The following is a 16,835-nucleotide window of genomic DNA, read 5'->3' on the forward strand; positions in this document are numbered from 1 at the left end:
TGCTTATGAACCAGGCTTCATTCTAAAATGGTATTTCATTCAAGGAATTTTCTACTTTCTAACGGAAAGCTTCTATTCATTTGATAGTAAGTAGTTAAACTCCAAAACAATTTAGTGAGTTATGTTACATTTGAAGGTCAACAATGGGAAATAAGATAGAACTCTCCACTAACCCTCTTCCTACCTCTGATCAAATCTTAGTGGCTCTCTTTGAAAATGAAAACTGTTAGTTAAGACAGCAATGTGACCTTAGCCCTACAGAAGGAGCCATAAAATAATTTGAGTAAGAGAATACTATTAAAAATTAAAGAAAAATAGAAGCAGGTTATTGATTAGTTATCACCAACATTTTCTGTGACTGAGACTGGAAGTATATTATAAAATTAAAACTACTTACGTCTTCATCTATAATAATTCAATATGCACATATTATCTAGAAGCCAGGCTTTCTTCCTTTCCTTGCCCAATCTCACAAACGTAATAAAAATAAAAATCCACTCACAGAAAATTTTTATTACATAGTGTCTTCTAATTTTATCTTGACTCTATCACTTCCTATAGCCATAGTTTTACTAAGGACTGACATCATTCCTTTCCTGGAATATTGCTAATGCTCCTTGCCTATGATCTCCTCCCCCGGTCTCCTCATCCGTAATACAAAACACAAAGCTCATCAGGTCACACTGCCAAAAACCCTTAAAAAACTCCTGTGGTCAGCAATAATGAACAGGTCCTGACTGCATACCTTTTAGTTTTGCAATCTAATCTGATTTTATATGGAGACTTTCACCTCATAAAAATCTGGAGAGACTAGGAGAATAAGCCTTCAGGGTAACCAACCAACTCAGACATAATTTTTAGGATAGCTCTTTTCCATTTTCCTCAGCCAAATGGGGCAGAAACAGAAGAGATCACTTTACAAGAGAGGTGCTGCATTCTAAACACAAGTATGTCAAAATTCAACATGACAAACTCTTCTAATCCTACTTTGGACTATAATTCTCCATTACACAGATCTCCTCTTTCAGAGAGTTGTTAGAATGAAACAAAGGAATAGATGTGTCAAGCACTTAAAGAACAGAATCCTACTTTTAAAGAATAGTGTCCTAGTCCCTACTCAAAGAAATGCTAGTGCAATCACTCTGGGATGGGTTTTAATTCTGATGATCAGCCTGAATTGACAACTGCAGATCCCCAGGATTAAGTCCACACATATTTGCATATATCATGGCTTTCATTACCTGAGACCATCTAAACTGACATGCTGATCTCACTCACTACTCCTCCATGCCCATTCCTTGCTTCCAGTTACAGTACTGCACCACTTAACTGATGGGGGTATGTTAACCCCTTCTTCAGTTTAGGAGATGAGCTTCCCTTTCTGGCCCCCATGATTTTCAAGTGCTATTTATTCCATTTGCAATGGAAAGTCACTTGTACTTTTTGCTCAAATGAGCTCCTCTGTTCAGCAGGAACCTTCTACTCAAAGCTTACCAAAATGACCCTAGGGCAGTGGTCCCCAACCCCCGGGCTGCGGATCAGTACCGATCTGTGGGCCATTTGGTACCGGTCCGCAGAGAAAAAATAAATAACTTACATTATTTCCGTTTTATTTATATTTAAGTCTGAACAATGTTTTATTTTTTAAAAGTGACCAGATTCCCTCTGTTACATCCGTCTAAGACTCACTCTTGACACTTGTCTCGGTCACATGATACATTTATTCGTCCCATCCTAAAGGCTGGTCCATGAAATATTTTCTGACATTAAACCAGTCCGTGGCCCAAAAAAAGTTGGGGACCACTGACCTAGAGGGTAAATACTTCTTCCTTTGGAGTGGTGAAATTAAAAAATAAAAATAAACAACAGGCAGAAAAAGTAAAGGCAAACTTCTTATCACAGAGTTGCAATTATTTTTTCCTTAACACTTACACATAAAAAATTATGCAAAACTTCAAATACTAGGAAAGTACAAAAAATATAACAACACATACCTATGTTTCTATCACAGAGATTTAAGTACATTGTTGACTCTTGTTTCAAAGCTCTGGATTTTTTTTTAAAGCACCTATTATTACAGATGTAAAGCCCCATTCTCTCCTGTGTTCTCTTTCCAAAGATAAGGACTGGAGTTGATGTGCATTGTTATCAAGCATAAATACATGTTTTGTATCTTTACTATATTTTAATGTATATACAATATAAATAATTTATATTATTATTTTGAATCTCATATAATTCACATCTTTTGGAACCTGGAATTTCCACTCAACAGCATGTAGAGAATTATGCATGTTGATATATACAGCTCTACTACTAGACAAACATTAAAGTGCAATTTATTGGAGAATAAAACCCCAGAGAATTTTTCCCACTCTCCTATGGAAGGGGAGTAAGTTTCACACTTGGCATTTTTGTATGTAGTGTTGCAATGAATATATTCATGTCTCATCTCGCCCATGTGTGAGAGATTCTGCACAGGAGCTATCTGCAAGTGGCACTGCTAGGTCATAATGTATGACCATCTATAACTTTTATTTTAAATTTGCCAAAGTGATTATAACAGTTTGGTGTGAATTGCCTATTACTAACCAGAAACTGTTCATTTTCTCCATTAAAATGGTAACTTTTCCTTATTTACATATGTGAAAGAATAGAGATTAAAATATACTGCTCACAAAAATTAGGGGATATTTAAAAATGCACTTTCAAGATCAGGGAACGTGCAGATACGCCAGTACTTTCAGCCTTTTGTATAGTGCATTTCACCAACGAAATAAAAGTTGGTTTTGCATCTGATTTGCAAAATCAAACAACTTTCTTTGACTTGTCATTTGCTTTTCTGATGTACTTGTTTAATAAAAAAATCAAATGCTTCTTTTTTTAATCACATCATATTCATTTTGAAATATGTATTTTGTTTGTACAGATACTCCACAAATGTTAATATGCAACTTCACCCCTTTAATAACAGCATTTTCTAAATGAACTGAGTGGAGGAGGTATTTAATGCTGAGGAATGTATTTCTGATGGTGGAATTTCAAGAATCAAAATACAGGAGATATTTTGAGGTAGAAAAGCATTCCCCTAAAACTAACTGTTTATCTCATCAACTGGGATATAACTGTGTCTTCATATTAATGTAAATATTTATGAAATAGTTGATCTCCAAAAAATATAAACTACTATATTGATGAATTCTGGTGAAAATACAAAGGTAGTGACCCTGGCCAGTGGGCTCAGTGGTAGATCATTGTACAGTGTGTAGATGTTTTGAGCTAAATTCCTGGTCAGGAAACACAGGAGAAGTGACCATCTGCTTTCTCTACCCCCTCCCTCTAACCCTCCCTATGTCCTATCTCCTGCAGCCATGCTCAACCGGCTCGAGTGAGTTGGCCCTGGGCACTGAGAATGGTTACACGGTCTCCACCCCAGGTGCTAAAAGTAGCTCAGTTGCAGAGCAATGTAGCAGATGGGCAGAGGATCACTCCATAAGGGGCTTGATGGATGGATCCTGGTCAGGGCACATGTTTGAGTCTGTCTTTCTGTCTCCCCTTATCTCATTTATTTTTTTTAAAAAATACAAAAGTAGTTTATACAATCCAAATTCATTAAGAAACATTAATTTCAACTACTCTAAAGCCTACTAAGGGACAATAAAATACTTAGTATTTCACGAAGCAAAAAATATTTTTTTTCTTTTTCTTTTTTTAGTGAGAGGAGGGGAGATAGTGAGACGGACTCCTGCATGTGCCCTGACCAGGATCCACCGGGCAGCCCTTGTCTGGGGTTGATGCTGGAATCTACTAAGCTATTTTTAGTGCCTCAGCCCACACTCGGACAAGCCGAGCTATCCTAAGATTTTCATTAATTTTCATTCATTTCAAACTAAATATATTGTTTCCCGAAAAGCAGTGGAAATGCAGAGGAAAAATTAGTATGATTTTTCAGAAAAGAAAATGTATTCTCATTCAGATGAATATCATGATACAAATGGAACTTGTTTCTGCATCCATACTAGCTAACTTGGTTTTTCTACATAACACTTTTTTCCCTAGTTTATTTACTGGAGAATAGAAAGATAAGAGGAAATATCTGAGGTACAACATGCCTATGTGGGTTAAGACCACTTATTCTAAATAATAATTAGGGAGGGAGGTGAGGGCTCAGGCCGAGTATTAAAAACCTATTCTTCAGCCCTGGCCGGTTGGCTCAGTGGTAGAGCGTCGGCCTGGCATGCAGAAGTCCCGGGTTCGATTCCCGGCCAGGGCACACAGGAGAGGCGCCCATCTGCTTCTCCACCCCTGCCCCTCTCCTTCCTCTCTGTCTCTCTCTTCCCCTCCCGCAGCGAGGCTCCATTGGAGCAAAGATGGCCCGGGCGCTGGGGATGGCTCCTTGGCCTCTGCCCCAGGCGCTGGAGTGGCTCTGGTCGCAACAGAGCGACGCCCTGGAAGGGCAGAGCATCGCCCCCTGGTGGGCAGAGCGTCGCCCCCTGGTGGGCGTGCCGGGTGGATCCCGGTCGGGCACACGTGGGAGTCTGTCTGACTGTCTCTCCCCGTTTCCAGCTTCATAAAAATACACAAAAAAAAACAAAACAAAACAAAACAAAAAAAAAACCCTATTCTTCAAGGCATCCAGGAGAGCTACCTGCTCCATAGTCAACATTCAGTTGAGACACACCCATGTGCACAAGTAAGGTTTGTATGACAGGTATCTGTTCCAACTGTACTGGACCCATGCTATGCCAGCTGTTAAATACTTTTACTATCACTCAGACTATATAGTGTCTTGGCCTGGGATGAAACCCGGTTGGCCTAGACCAGGGGTCGGGAACCTATGGCTCTCGAGCCAGATGTGGCTCTTTTGATGGCTGCATCTGGCTCGCAGACAAATCTTTAATAAAAAAATAATAACATTAAATATATAAAATAGTCTCATGTATTACAATCCATTCATTTCCTACCGCTCATGTTCATGGTTGCGGGTGGCTGGAGCCAATCACAACTGTCCTCTGAGACAACCCCAAATTTTTATTGGATAATGTGTAATGTACACGGGTCGTTGTATGACTCTCATGGAATTACTTTTTAAAATATGTGGCGTTCTTGGCTCTCTTAGCCAAAAAGGTTCCCGACCCCTGGCCTAGACTCTCTCTCATAGACTCCTGATTTGAGACTTCCATTTAAAGTTCCCTCTATAGTTATTATATAACTGCTACGTAGGCCCTGTCGACTTAAGTCATGCAAAGAAACTTACATGGTCAGTTTTGGTGCCTTTTATAATGCTTTATTAACATGTGGCACAAGCTCGCAACTTTCAGAGTAGCCATCCAAGTATAAATCACATTAGAAAATGGTGAAAAATTAGGAAAAACCCACTAAACCAGCGGTTCTCAACCTGTGGGTCGCGACCCCGGTGGGGGTCGAACGACCAAAACACAGGGGTCGCCTAAAGCCATCAGAAATACATATTTTATTTAAAAATGTATTGTATAATAAATATGTATTGTATAATAAATATGTATTGTATAATAAATATGTATTGTATAATAAATATGTATTGTATAATAAATATGTATTGTATAATAAATATGTATTTTCCGATGGCTTTAGGCGACCCCTGTGTTTTGGTCGTTCGACCCCCACCGGGGTCGCGACCCACAGGTTGAGAACCGCTGCACTAGACTGAGCTTCAAATCTTGGTCTTTCTCTTTAATTAAAATTCTTGAGTCTGAGGTCCATCACCTGTAAAATGGAATCCAGATTATTTACCTCATGGACTGCTGCAAGAATTAAATGACATACTGCATATCATAGTATCTGTGCACTAAACACAAGTGCTCAAAAAATGCCTACTGAATCTGGATCAATTCACTATAAAAAACATGGTTTACATTTCTGGATTCACAATTTAAAAAGAAGTGAAAACTTAAAAGGCAGGGGCAGAGACACAATTAAAAGGTTCAAAGATGAGACCTAAAAGAATCAGTATTACTTAACCTACAGAAAGGGAAAACAACACAATTTAACTGGCAATTTTCTAAGACAAAAGAACAAAGGAAGGAAGTGCATTAAGATGAAGGACCAAGAATTTTAGTTAAATAAAAAGTTTCAAGAACACATTAACAAAATTAGAAGTTAGCAAAGATATAAAATATGTGCGTACATAGCTTCTGGGATGGACAGATTCCATCAGTGTGTAAATGATCTTATCTAAAGACTACGCAGTCTCTCAGATCTGTTGCTGCTTGAGAATTCCAAGGAGAGGCAGGAAAAGCTGGCAATCAGAAAACTGAAGTCCTTTTCAAACAGTGCTATGGTGTTCTTGGGGTATATTCCTAACAGTGGGATAGCTGGGTCAGAAGGCAGTTCCATTTTTAATTTTTTGAGGTATGTCCATACTGTTTTCCACAGTGGCTGCACCAGTCTGCATTCCCACCAGCAGTGCAGGAGGGTTCCCTTTTCTCCACATCCTAGCCAGCACTTATTCTGTGTTGTTTTGTTGATGAGCGCCATTCTGACTGGTGTGAGGTGATAGCTCATTGTGGTTTTAATTTGCATTTCTCTAATGATCAGTGATGTTGAGCATTTTTTCATATGCCTATTGGCCATCTGTATGTCCTCTTTGGAGAAGTGTCTATTCATAGCACTGTTTCAAAAGGAGAAATGCACCCCCATGTTTATGGCAGCATTGTTCACAATAGCGAAGATCTGGAAACAGCCCAAGTGTCCATCAGAGGACGAGTGGATTAAAAAGCTTTGGTACATATATACTATGGAATACTACTCAGCCATAAGAAATGATGACATCGGATCATTTACAACAACAGGGATGGACCTTGATAACATTATACTGAGTGAAATAAGTAAATCAGAAAAGACTAAGAACTATATGATTCCATACATAGGTGGGACATAAAAATGAGACTCAGAGACATGCACAAGAGTGTGGGGGTTATGGGGTGGGGGGGAGAGGGAGGGGTGAGGGGATGAGGGAGTGAGGGGAGAGGAGGGGCACAAAGAAAACCAGATAGAGGTGATGGAGGACAGTTTGACTTTGGGTGATGGGTATGCAACATAATCAAATATCAAAATAACCTGAAGATGTTTTCTCTGAACATATGTACCCTGATTTATCAATGTCACCCGATTAAAATTAATTAAAAAAATTAAAAAAAGAAAACTGAAGTCCTTATCAGTTCCCACTCGAGACTTCATCCTCCTTAGGAAAGCCACTTCAGTAACTTGGGCCCCAGTTTCCTCATTTGCAAAATTAAGAGGGTTTGATTGTGAGTCTCCCTTAGTTATAAAAAACAAAAACAAAAACGTGATTCTTGTTTAGTATGGTTTATGACAACGCAGGGCAAAAATACAGCAGGTGAGCTGTGGGAATGCCCTGATGACTGTTTACGGTGAGGCAGCGAAGTGTGATGGCATCATCACAATGCAGTAAATTACCACTTTGATGTAACAAATAGTATACCAAATAGTCTAAAATTTTCTAAGTAGGTTGACAAGATATTTACAACCAGGAAACAGCCTACTATATAGGGCACTATTCACAGAAGCATAATCAAATAACAATTATACATGCTAATGAATGGTATCAAAATACCATGGATAACTTTTGAAGGTCATTTAAAAAAAACAGCACAGATATTTGTGACACTCTGTTTTCAATATGAGAATAAAAATATTTGCATTGTCAGAACATATGAAAATTAATAGTGGGAAGAAAGGATGTTAAAAGGTGTTAGACTGTAGAGGGATTAATAAACCCATTATACATGCCAACCATGTACTCTAGATAAAGATGATTTGTTTTATCATCATCTTTTAGTAAATGTTCATCATAAAAGCACTTAATATTTTTACTTAAAAATTAATTCGCCAAGTAGAAAAATGCCGTGAAATATGACATGAAACAATGACTCAGAGCAGTCTAATTTCTCAAAGGAACCTAGATGGCATACAATACAACATAGATAAACAATATGACTTTGGATATCTTATTTCTATAAAAGCAAAATTCAATTTCCAATATCATGTTCTGACACCTACAAATAAAAGCACTTAATTGTGAAAGGCTTTCCCTAAGGTTACCAGGATGAAGATCTTAAGTGTTTCTCATATGAGATAATCATTAGACTTTTCCAGGTTATTCAATTTTTAACTTCAGATACATGAATAATACTTATTTGGGTGGGGGGATATCCCTATCTTAATCTCTCCCAAAGAAAACTAAAACCTTTTTTAAAATACTTTATTCAGTTTTTAGAAAGGAGAGGGAGAGAGGGAGAGAGTGAGAGAGGGAGAAAGGGAGAGAGGGAGAGAGGGAGAGAGGGAGAGAGGAAGAGAGGGAGAGAGAGAGAGAGAGAGAGATAGGGGAGGAGCAGGAAGCATCAACTCCCATATATGCCTTGACTGGGCAAGCCCAGGGTTTCGAACCAGCGACCTCAGTGTTCCAGGTTGATGCTCTATCCACTGTGCCACCACAGATCAGGCAAAAACTAAAACCTTTGTATGAAGTTTTCTTTGAAAACACTTGCTTTACAATGGCTAATTCAAAAACAGTCAGAAGGCTTGGTGAACACAGAATAAACAATCTAGATTAATTGATTACTTGATGGAGAAAATAATGCTACATATGAGATATGATAGGTATCATTCAAAGCAGGTCATGGTAAATACTTTCAAAAAAGTTCTAATACTAATCATCAAGAAAGAGTACACTTCTGCATGACCAGTGGTGGAACAGGTGCTAGAGCATTGGACTGGGACGCAGAGGACTCAGGTTTGAAACCCCGAGGTCACCGGCTTGAGCACAGGCTCATCCAACTTGAGCATGGGCTTACCAGCTTGAGTGCTGGGTCACTGGCTTGAAGCCCAAGGTTACTGGCTTGAGCCCAAGGTCATTGGCTTGAGCAAGGGGTCACTTGCTCTGCTGTAGCCCCCTGGTCAAGGCACATATGAGAAAGCAATCAATGAACAACTAAGGTGCCGCAACAAAGAACTGACACTTCTCATTTCTCTCCCTTCCTGTCTGTCTGTTCCTATCTGTTCCCCTCTCTGACTCTCTCTGTCTCTGTCACACACAAAAAAAGAAAAAAGAAATAAAGATCACACTTCTAAAACATAAATATGCCCTGGCCAGTTGGCTCAGTAGACAGTGTCAGCTTGGCGTATGGATGTCCTTGGTCCTATTTCTGGTCAGGGCACACAGGAAAAGCAACCACCTGCTTCTCTCCCCTTACTTATCCCTCTTCTCTCTTCCCCTCTCGCAGTCAGAAGCTCCATTGGTACAAGTGTGGGCCTCAGGCACTAAAAATAGCTCAGTTGATTCAAGCACTGGCCCTAGACAGGGATTGCCTGGTGGAGTCCAGTCAGGGCACATGCAGGACTCTGTCTCACTATATCCCTTCTTTTCACTTAAAAAATAAATAAATAAACATATACACATTCTGCTTACACCCAGTGGAACTTATCATCTAGTTAGAAATGTGAGCATCTGAGGCAGAGACAACTTAGTCTGCTCTTTTATTATGTGTGCTTTGATTATCTTATCATAAACAATATATTTTCTATACTCTTACAAGAAGAATTTTCATTTAAGTTGGTAAATTAAATATCTATAAAACAAATTCTTTTGAATTGATTATTTCAACTCTGAATACATATTGAAAAACCAAAATATCTAGGAGAAAGATTATGAAACAAAACATTTTTTACCATATTTACTGTTATTCATTCACAAGTGTCTAAAGCCTTAAAAACTTTCTGAAAATGCAGATAGAAGTATATGCCAGTTGTACCACTAAACTGTGCATTCCACTTAGTACTGTATGAACACATTTATTCCTCTTATTTAAAGGACACCATTTATTTTCTTAACAATAGTCATTCATAGTCCAATTTCATTTCAGTATTATACAAGTATTTTCCCATGGATTCTATTAGGCAATGTGAGAAACACATTATAGAAAGAAATATAATAATCACTCAGAAGAATTCTTATTAAATCTCATGTGAAATGGAAAATATGTCACAGAATTACCTGACAGGCAATGTGCACGAGGTAGACCAGCTCTTTAGATTCACATCCATTCTTTGTTATATCATTCTGTTCTTCTGAAAGTGAAAGCTATGTCAAAGAAGAAAGGGCAGAAGAGAGAGAGTCATGATTAATGAATAAGAATAAACTAAGCATTCAGTAATACCTAGATTCTCACATCAACTTAATGTAAGATATACCTTATAAAAGAACTCTGCTACTTTAAGACAGATAAAGAATTCAGGATTTTTACAAAATATGTGTTTCTGAGAATTGTAGCTTATATCTAATTAAAAACACAACTGCATAATAGTAGTAAATAAAATACATTTATTCAAGAGGTCTTCACTGCTTTAATTTACAGCACACAGGTGAAAGGAAGGCATTCAGGCAACCACTAATAGACAGCGTGACAACTGGTTTTAACAGGGCTCAGGCTCTGTCACAGAGATTGCAGACCGGCTGCTCACAGAAGAGGGTGGGCCTACAGATATGTTTGTTTTTTTTTAGACTAACCATGTAGGTCTGCACATTGGATTTTATTTCATTTTTGTTTAGACCACAAGCTAGCATTTAGAAATTGAGTGGTTTTATATAAAATATATAGATTTTTGGCTTCTATTGAAAATTAAGAAATTAAAATATTCTCACATGGGCAACAACTGCCTAGATCTGAAAGTGACAGACCCCTTTGAATGAGTCCACCAAGAGACTTTGCCATAGAATTAATTACTTTGTTTTTTCCCCATTATCTAGGTTGGATATTAACTGACAATCATCATGCTGCTTGCTTTATTTTTTTTTATATTCAACTTACTTCACTCATTTATCTCACATACCTGCCCTAAGCAGGGGTGTGAATTTGCAAACTCTGCTCCAGAAACAGAAAACCCTGAGTTCACAACTGTCAGTAACTGGTTGTATAATATTGACCTTCCTACCTAATATCTTATCTAGAAATGGAGATGATATAATAGTATCAATTCTCAAGTTTGTGAGTATTACTTACAAGAGAAATCCCATAGGTATCTCAGCTGGTTCCTCAACAGAAATAATCCAGAAGGGATTAGAATGAAATATTCAAAGTGATGAAAAACAAGAACCTATAAACCAAGACTACTTTACCCAGTAAAGCTATCATTTAAAACTGAAGGAGAAAGAAAGAGCTTCCCAGACAAGAAAAAGCTAAGAGTTCATTACCATCAAACCAGTATTATACAAAATGTTAAAAGGCCTTTATTATGAAAAAAAGAAGAAAAAGAGAGGAGGAAGAGGTGGAAGAGAAGAAGAAGAAGGAGGAGGAGGATAAAGAGATGAAGAAGGGGGAGGAGAAGGAGAAAGAGGAAGAGAAGAAGAAGAGTAAAAATAGAGAAACACAGTTAAAAGAGATAAAATGCCAATAAATACATATCTATCAATAATTGATTTAAATGTAAATGGCTTAAATATTCCAATCAATAGGGTAGCTGAATTGACCATATATATGCTGTCTTCAAAAAAACCACACCTGAGAAGGAAAGATATATACAGACTAAAAGTAAAGGAATGGAAAAAGATATGTCATACAAATAGAAAGAAAAATAAAAGCTCGGATAACTATAATATATTTATATCTGACAAAATAGTTTTTAAAACAAAAGCTATCTTAAGAAACAAGAGACACAATATAATGATAAAGGGAACAATCCTATGACCCTTGTAAACATTTATGCACCAAACATAAGAGCACCTAAATATATAAAGCAAATCCCAACGAATATACAGGGAAATATTTACAGTAATACAGTCATAATAGAAAATTTTAATGCCCCATTAACACCAATGGATATATCATCCAGATAAAAAAATTAATAAGGAAATGGCGGCCATAAATGACATACTAGATCAGCTAGACTTAATTGACATCTTCAGAGCATTTCACATCAAAGCTTCAGAATATACTTTCTTTTCAAGTGCACATGGAACTTTTTCTAGGATAGACCACATATTAGGACACAAAACAAGTCTCAATTAATTTGAAAAGACTAAAATCATATTAAGCACCTACTCTGATGCTTAAGAGTATAAAACTAGAAAACATTCACAAGAAAAGGGCTAAAAACACACAAAGACATGGAGGCTAAACAAAATGTTATAAAACAATGAATTGGTCAACAATGAGATCAAGGAACAAATCAAAAGATACCTTAAAACAAATAAAAATAAGAACACAAGCCAAAAAGGACAAAGCAAAAGTAGTCTTTCAAGGTAATTTTATAGCATTACAGGCCCACCTCAAGAAACAAGAAAAATCTCAAATGAACATCCAACTTTACACTTAAAAAACTTGAAAAAGAACAACCAACAAAGCCCAAAGTGAGGAGAAGAAAGGAACTAATAAAGAACAAAGAAAAAATATATATATACTTAAAAAAAACCCACAAAAGATCAAAGAAACCAAGAGCTTGTTCTTTTAAAACATAAACAAGATTGTCTGACCAGGCAGTGGCACAGTGGATAGAGAATCGGGCTGGGATGCGGAGAACCCAGGTTCAAAACCCCAAGGTCACCGGCTTGAGCACGGAGTCACTGCCTTGAGCATGGGATCATAAACATGATTCCATGGTTGTTGGCTTAAGTCCAAAGGTCACTCACTGGCTTGAAGCCCAGGGTTTCTAGCTTGAGCAACATATCACTCGCTCTGCTATAGCTCCCCCCGCCCACCTGTCAAAGTACATATGAGAAAGGAATCAATGCACAACTAAGATGCTGCAATGAAGCATTGATGCTTCTCATCTCTCTCCCTTCCTGTCTGTCCCTCTCTCTGACTCTCTCTCTCTGTCTCTGTCCAAAAAAAAATAGATAAACAAGACTGACCAACTTTTAACCAGATACATAAAGACAAAGAGAGGACCTAGATAATCATAGATGAAAGAGGAGAAGTAACAACAAACACCAAAGAAATGCAAAGTATTATAAGAAAATATTGTAAATAACTATAGGACAACAAATTAGGCATTCTGGATTAAAAGGATTAATTCTTAGAAACATATAACTTCTAAAACTGAATCAGAAAATATGCATAGACAAATTATAACTAGTGAAACTCAATCAATAATCAAAAACTCCCAATAAACAAAGTCCTGGACTTATGGCTTCACTGGTAAATTTTATCAAACATTCAAAAAAGAATTAACACCTATCCTTCTCAATCTATTTCAAAAAATTCAAGAGTAGGGAAGACTCCCAAGCTTATTTTATGAGGCCAACATTATTCTAATTCCAAAACTAGATAAAGACACTACAAAGAAAAAAAATTATAGACCCATATCCCTAATAAACATAGATGTTAAAATCCTCAACAAAATATTATCAAACCGGAAGGTCATATACCACAATCAAGTAGAATTTATTCCAGGGATTCGAGGTTGGTACAATATCCACCAATCAACAAATGTGATATACCACATAAACAAAATGAAGAATAAAAATGACATGATCTCATCAATAGATGCAAAAAAAAAAAAAAAGTACTTCATAAAATATAGCACCCACTTATGTTAAACCTCTCAGCAAAGTGGGAACAGAGGGAACTTACCTCAATGTAATAAAGGCCTTATATGACTAACCCACAGCCAACATTATACTCAATGGGCAAAAACCACAAACATTTCCTTTAAGATCTGGAACAAGACAGGGATGTCCATTATCACCACTCTTATTCAGTATGGTACTGGAAGTCCTAGCCACAGCAATCAGACAAGAAGAAATAAAGAATATTCACATTGGAAAGGAAGAAGTAAAACTATTACTATTTGCAGATGACATGATACTGTATATAAAGAACCCTAAAGATTCCACCAAAAAAATACAATTACTGATAAATAAATTCAGTGAAGTAGCAGGATACAAAATAAATATCCAGAAATCAGTTGCATTTTTATACATCAATAGTTATATATCAAAAAGGAAAATCAAGAAAACAATAACCATAAAGCTGCTTCCAAAAGAATAAAACACCTAGGAATAAATTTAACCAAGGATGTAAAAGACCTGTATTCAGAAAATTATAAAATACTGAGAAAGAAAATAAAGAACATATAAACAAGTGGAAGCATAAACCATGTTCATGGATAGGAAGAATTAACATTATTAAAATGTCCAAGTTACTGAAAGCAATCTGTAGACTTAACACAACTCCTATCAAGATACCAATGGTGTATTTCACAGAACCAGATTAAATACTCCAAAAATTTTTATGGAACAACAAAAGACCCCATATAGCCACAACAATGTTGAGAAGAAAAAAAAACAAGGTTGAAGGAATCACGTTACTTAATAGCAAATATACTACAAGTTCATAGTAATCAAAAGAGCATGGTACTGGCATAAAAACAGATATATAGATTAATGGAACAGAATAGAGAGCCCATAAATCAACACATGCCTATATAGTCAATTAATATTTGGCACAGTAGGCAAGAATATACAGTGGAATAAAGACAGTCTATTCAAATAAATGGTATTTGGAAAACTGGAAAGAGGTGGGCAAGAAAGTGAAACAAGACCATCTTCTTACACCATATGCAACAATACACTCAAAATAGATTAAGAACTTAAATATTAGATACAGAACTATAAAAGTCTCAGGAGAAAACAGAGGTAGTAAAATCTTTGACATTTCCCATAGCAATATTTTTTTCTGCTGTATTCTCAGGCAAGGGAAATAAGAGAAAAGATAAATAAATGAGACTATATCAAACTGAAATTTTTTGCATATCAACAAAATGAAAAGACAACCCACTGAATGGAAGAATATATTTGCCAATACATCTGGTAAGGGATTAATAAACAAAATTTATGAAGATCTTATAGAACTCAACATCAAAAACAAATAAACAAACATACAATCCAATTAAAAAATGCACAAAGGACCTGAATAGACACTTTTCTAAAGAAGACATACATACGGTCAATAGAACATGTGAAAAGCTGTTCCACACACTAATCATCAAAGAAATGCAAATTAAAACCACAATGACATATTACCTCACACCTGTCAGAATAATTATCAATAAATTAACAAATAGTAAGTGTTGGCTAAGATGTGAAGAACCAGTGTCACTCCAATAAATTCAATTTTAAAAAATCTAAGTGTAAACATATTTACAAATGACAAAAGCTGAGTTAGTTCATCTCCAGCAAAGAAGTACAAGGAAAAAAAGTAAAATAACTTCTTTAGTATAAATAAAAATAGTACCAGATAAAAACCAAGAAATGCAGAAATAGATAAACAATCCTAGGAGGGGTAAATATTTAAGTAAACATAAAACATGTAAATCCTCAACAATAACAGATGACAGAAGTTGAGACTATCTTAATAGTTTTAAGAAAATACATTATCCTAAACTTTATTCACAGTTAAAGTATAAGAAAAAAAAAAAGGAGCAAAATAAATAGCATTTTCTAATTAATAAAAACAATGAGCTCCCAACAACAAAATTTTCACAAAAATAACCTTCTATCATATGTACTTAAGAAGAAAGAAAAAAGATTCCAGGAGAAACAACTAAGATGAAAAGTAGAAATACTGAGCAAAGAGTTTAGCAAATAAGCATTTCTTCTAAATAAATTTTAACAAAAGAAATAATAAATTATAGAAGAAAAAGAGATAAAACTATAATCCCAGATAACACCAGCATAAAAGACAAGAAGGAGTGCCTCTCCATTAAGACATTTCTAAGTACTGGTATTGCTTAAGAGGAGAGATATTGATAAACTTTAATCTAAAAATTAGGTATTCAAGTTAAAATTTTTTATTGTGCCACTAAAAGAATAGAAAAACTATAATTTGTAAACCATAATGAAGTGAGTAAAATTTTAAAATGTCAATAACTACAATAGGAACAAAAATATGTAAGTAAAAACAATTTTTCTAAACATAACTGTGGCGAGAAGAAAAGAGAAGGGAAGAAGAGAGCAAACTTACAAATTAAGGCAAGGAGATAGAGAGAAAAAATAAAATTAAAAGCAAAGAAAGATTATCGAATGGTGTCAACAAAATAGTGAAGCAGCCAGCTCCAAACTCTCGTCCTTTCACAGAAACATGAGAACACAAACAAAAACCTCTTGGAACTTCACTGCGCTAGAAAATATATAGTTAAAGGTTTGAACACCATGAGAACACTGAATCAAGGAAAAGCCAACTTAAAAATCATAGCAAAGCTTTAGTAGCATTTTTACTTGTCTTTGCTCCAACTCCTCCCCGACTCAGCCACACTCCTGAAGAAGGCAGCTCTAGTTCTCAGGTGCCTGGGTCCAAAGGATTAAAGGTATTACTAACAAACTAGAGTGGTTATCTATTCTAATCTGTTTGATGGCTGAAAAATTGATGCAAGACACAAACATCAGTTTCATTAAATTTGAAACTGACTCAGGTACAAAAAGTAGCAGTATTTATTGTTCAAAATATTATAAAGTAAACAAGACTATAAGTATTATAAAGTAAACCTGGAGAAACAGACTACACTTAAGACATAAAATAACTTAAAACCCAGGAGGAGGCCCTGGCCGGTTGGCTCAGTGGTAGAGCGTCGGCCTGGCATGCAGAAGTCCCGGGTTCGATTCCTGGCCAGGGCACACAAGAGAGGCGCCCATCTACTTCTCCACCCCTCCCCCTCTCCTTCCTCTCTGTCTCTCTCTTCCCATCCTGCAGCCAAGGCTCCATTGGAGCAAAGATGGCCCTGGCACTGGGGATGGCTCCTTGGCCTCTGCCCCAGGCGCTAAAGTGGCTCTGGTCACAGCA

The 16,835-nt window shown here is 36.4% G+C and overlaps 1 protein-coding gene across 2 annotated transcripts in view; it reads right to left on the bottom strand.

Annotated features, from left to right (window-relative positions):
- The window catches only part of ARHGAP32 (Rho GTPase activating protein 32), a 249,891-nt gene that overhangs the window by 115,068 nt on the left and 117,988 nt on the right, over window positions 1-16,835 (bottom strand). For both annotated transcript variants that reach the window (XM_066365224.1, XM_066365222.1), the window contains one exon: window positions 10,055-10,141. In XM_066365224.1, the coding sequence (XP_066221321.1) occupies window positions 10,055-10,141 (87 nt within the window). The remainder of the gene's footprint in view (window positions 1-10,054; window positions 10,142-16,835) is intronic.

Source organism: Saccopteryx leptura, chromosome 2 (assembly GCF_036850995.1).
Source record: "Saccopteryx leptura isolate mSacLep1 chromosome 2, mSacLep1_pri_phased_curated, whole genome shotgun sequence".
NCBI classification, from domain to species: domain Eukaryota; kingdom Metazoa; phylum Chordata; class Mammalia; order Chiroptera; family Emballonuridae; genus Saccopteryx; species Saccopteryx leptura.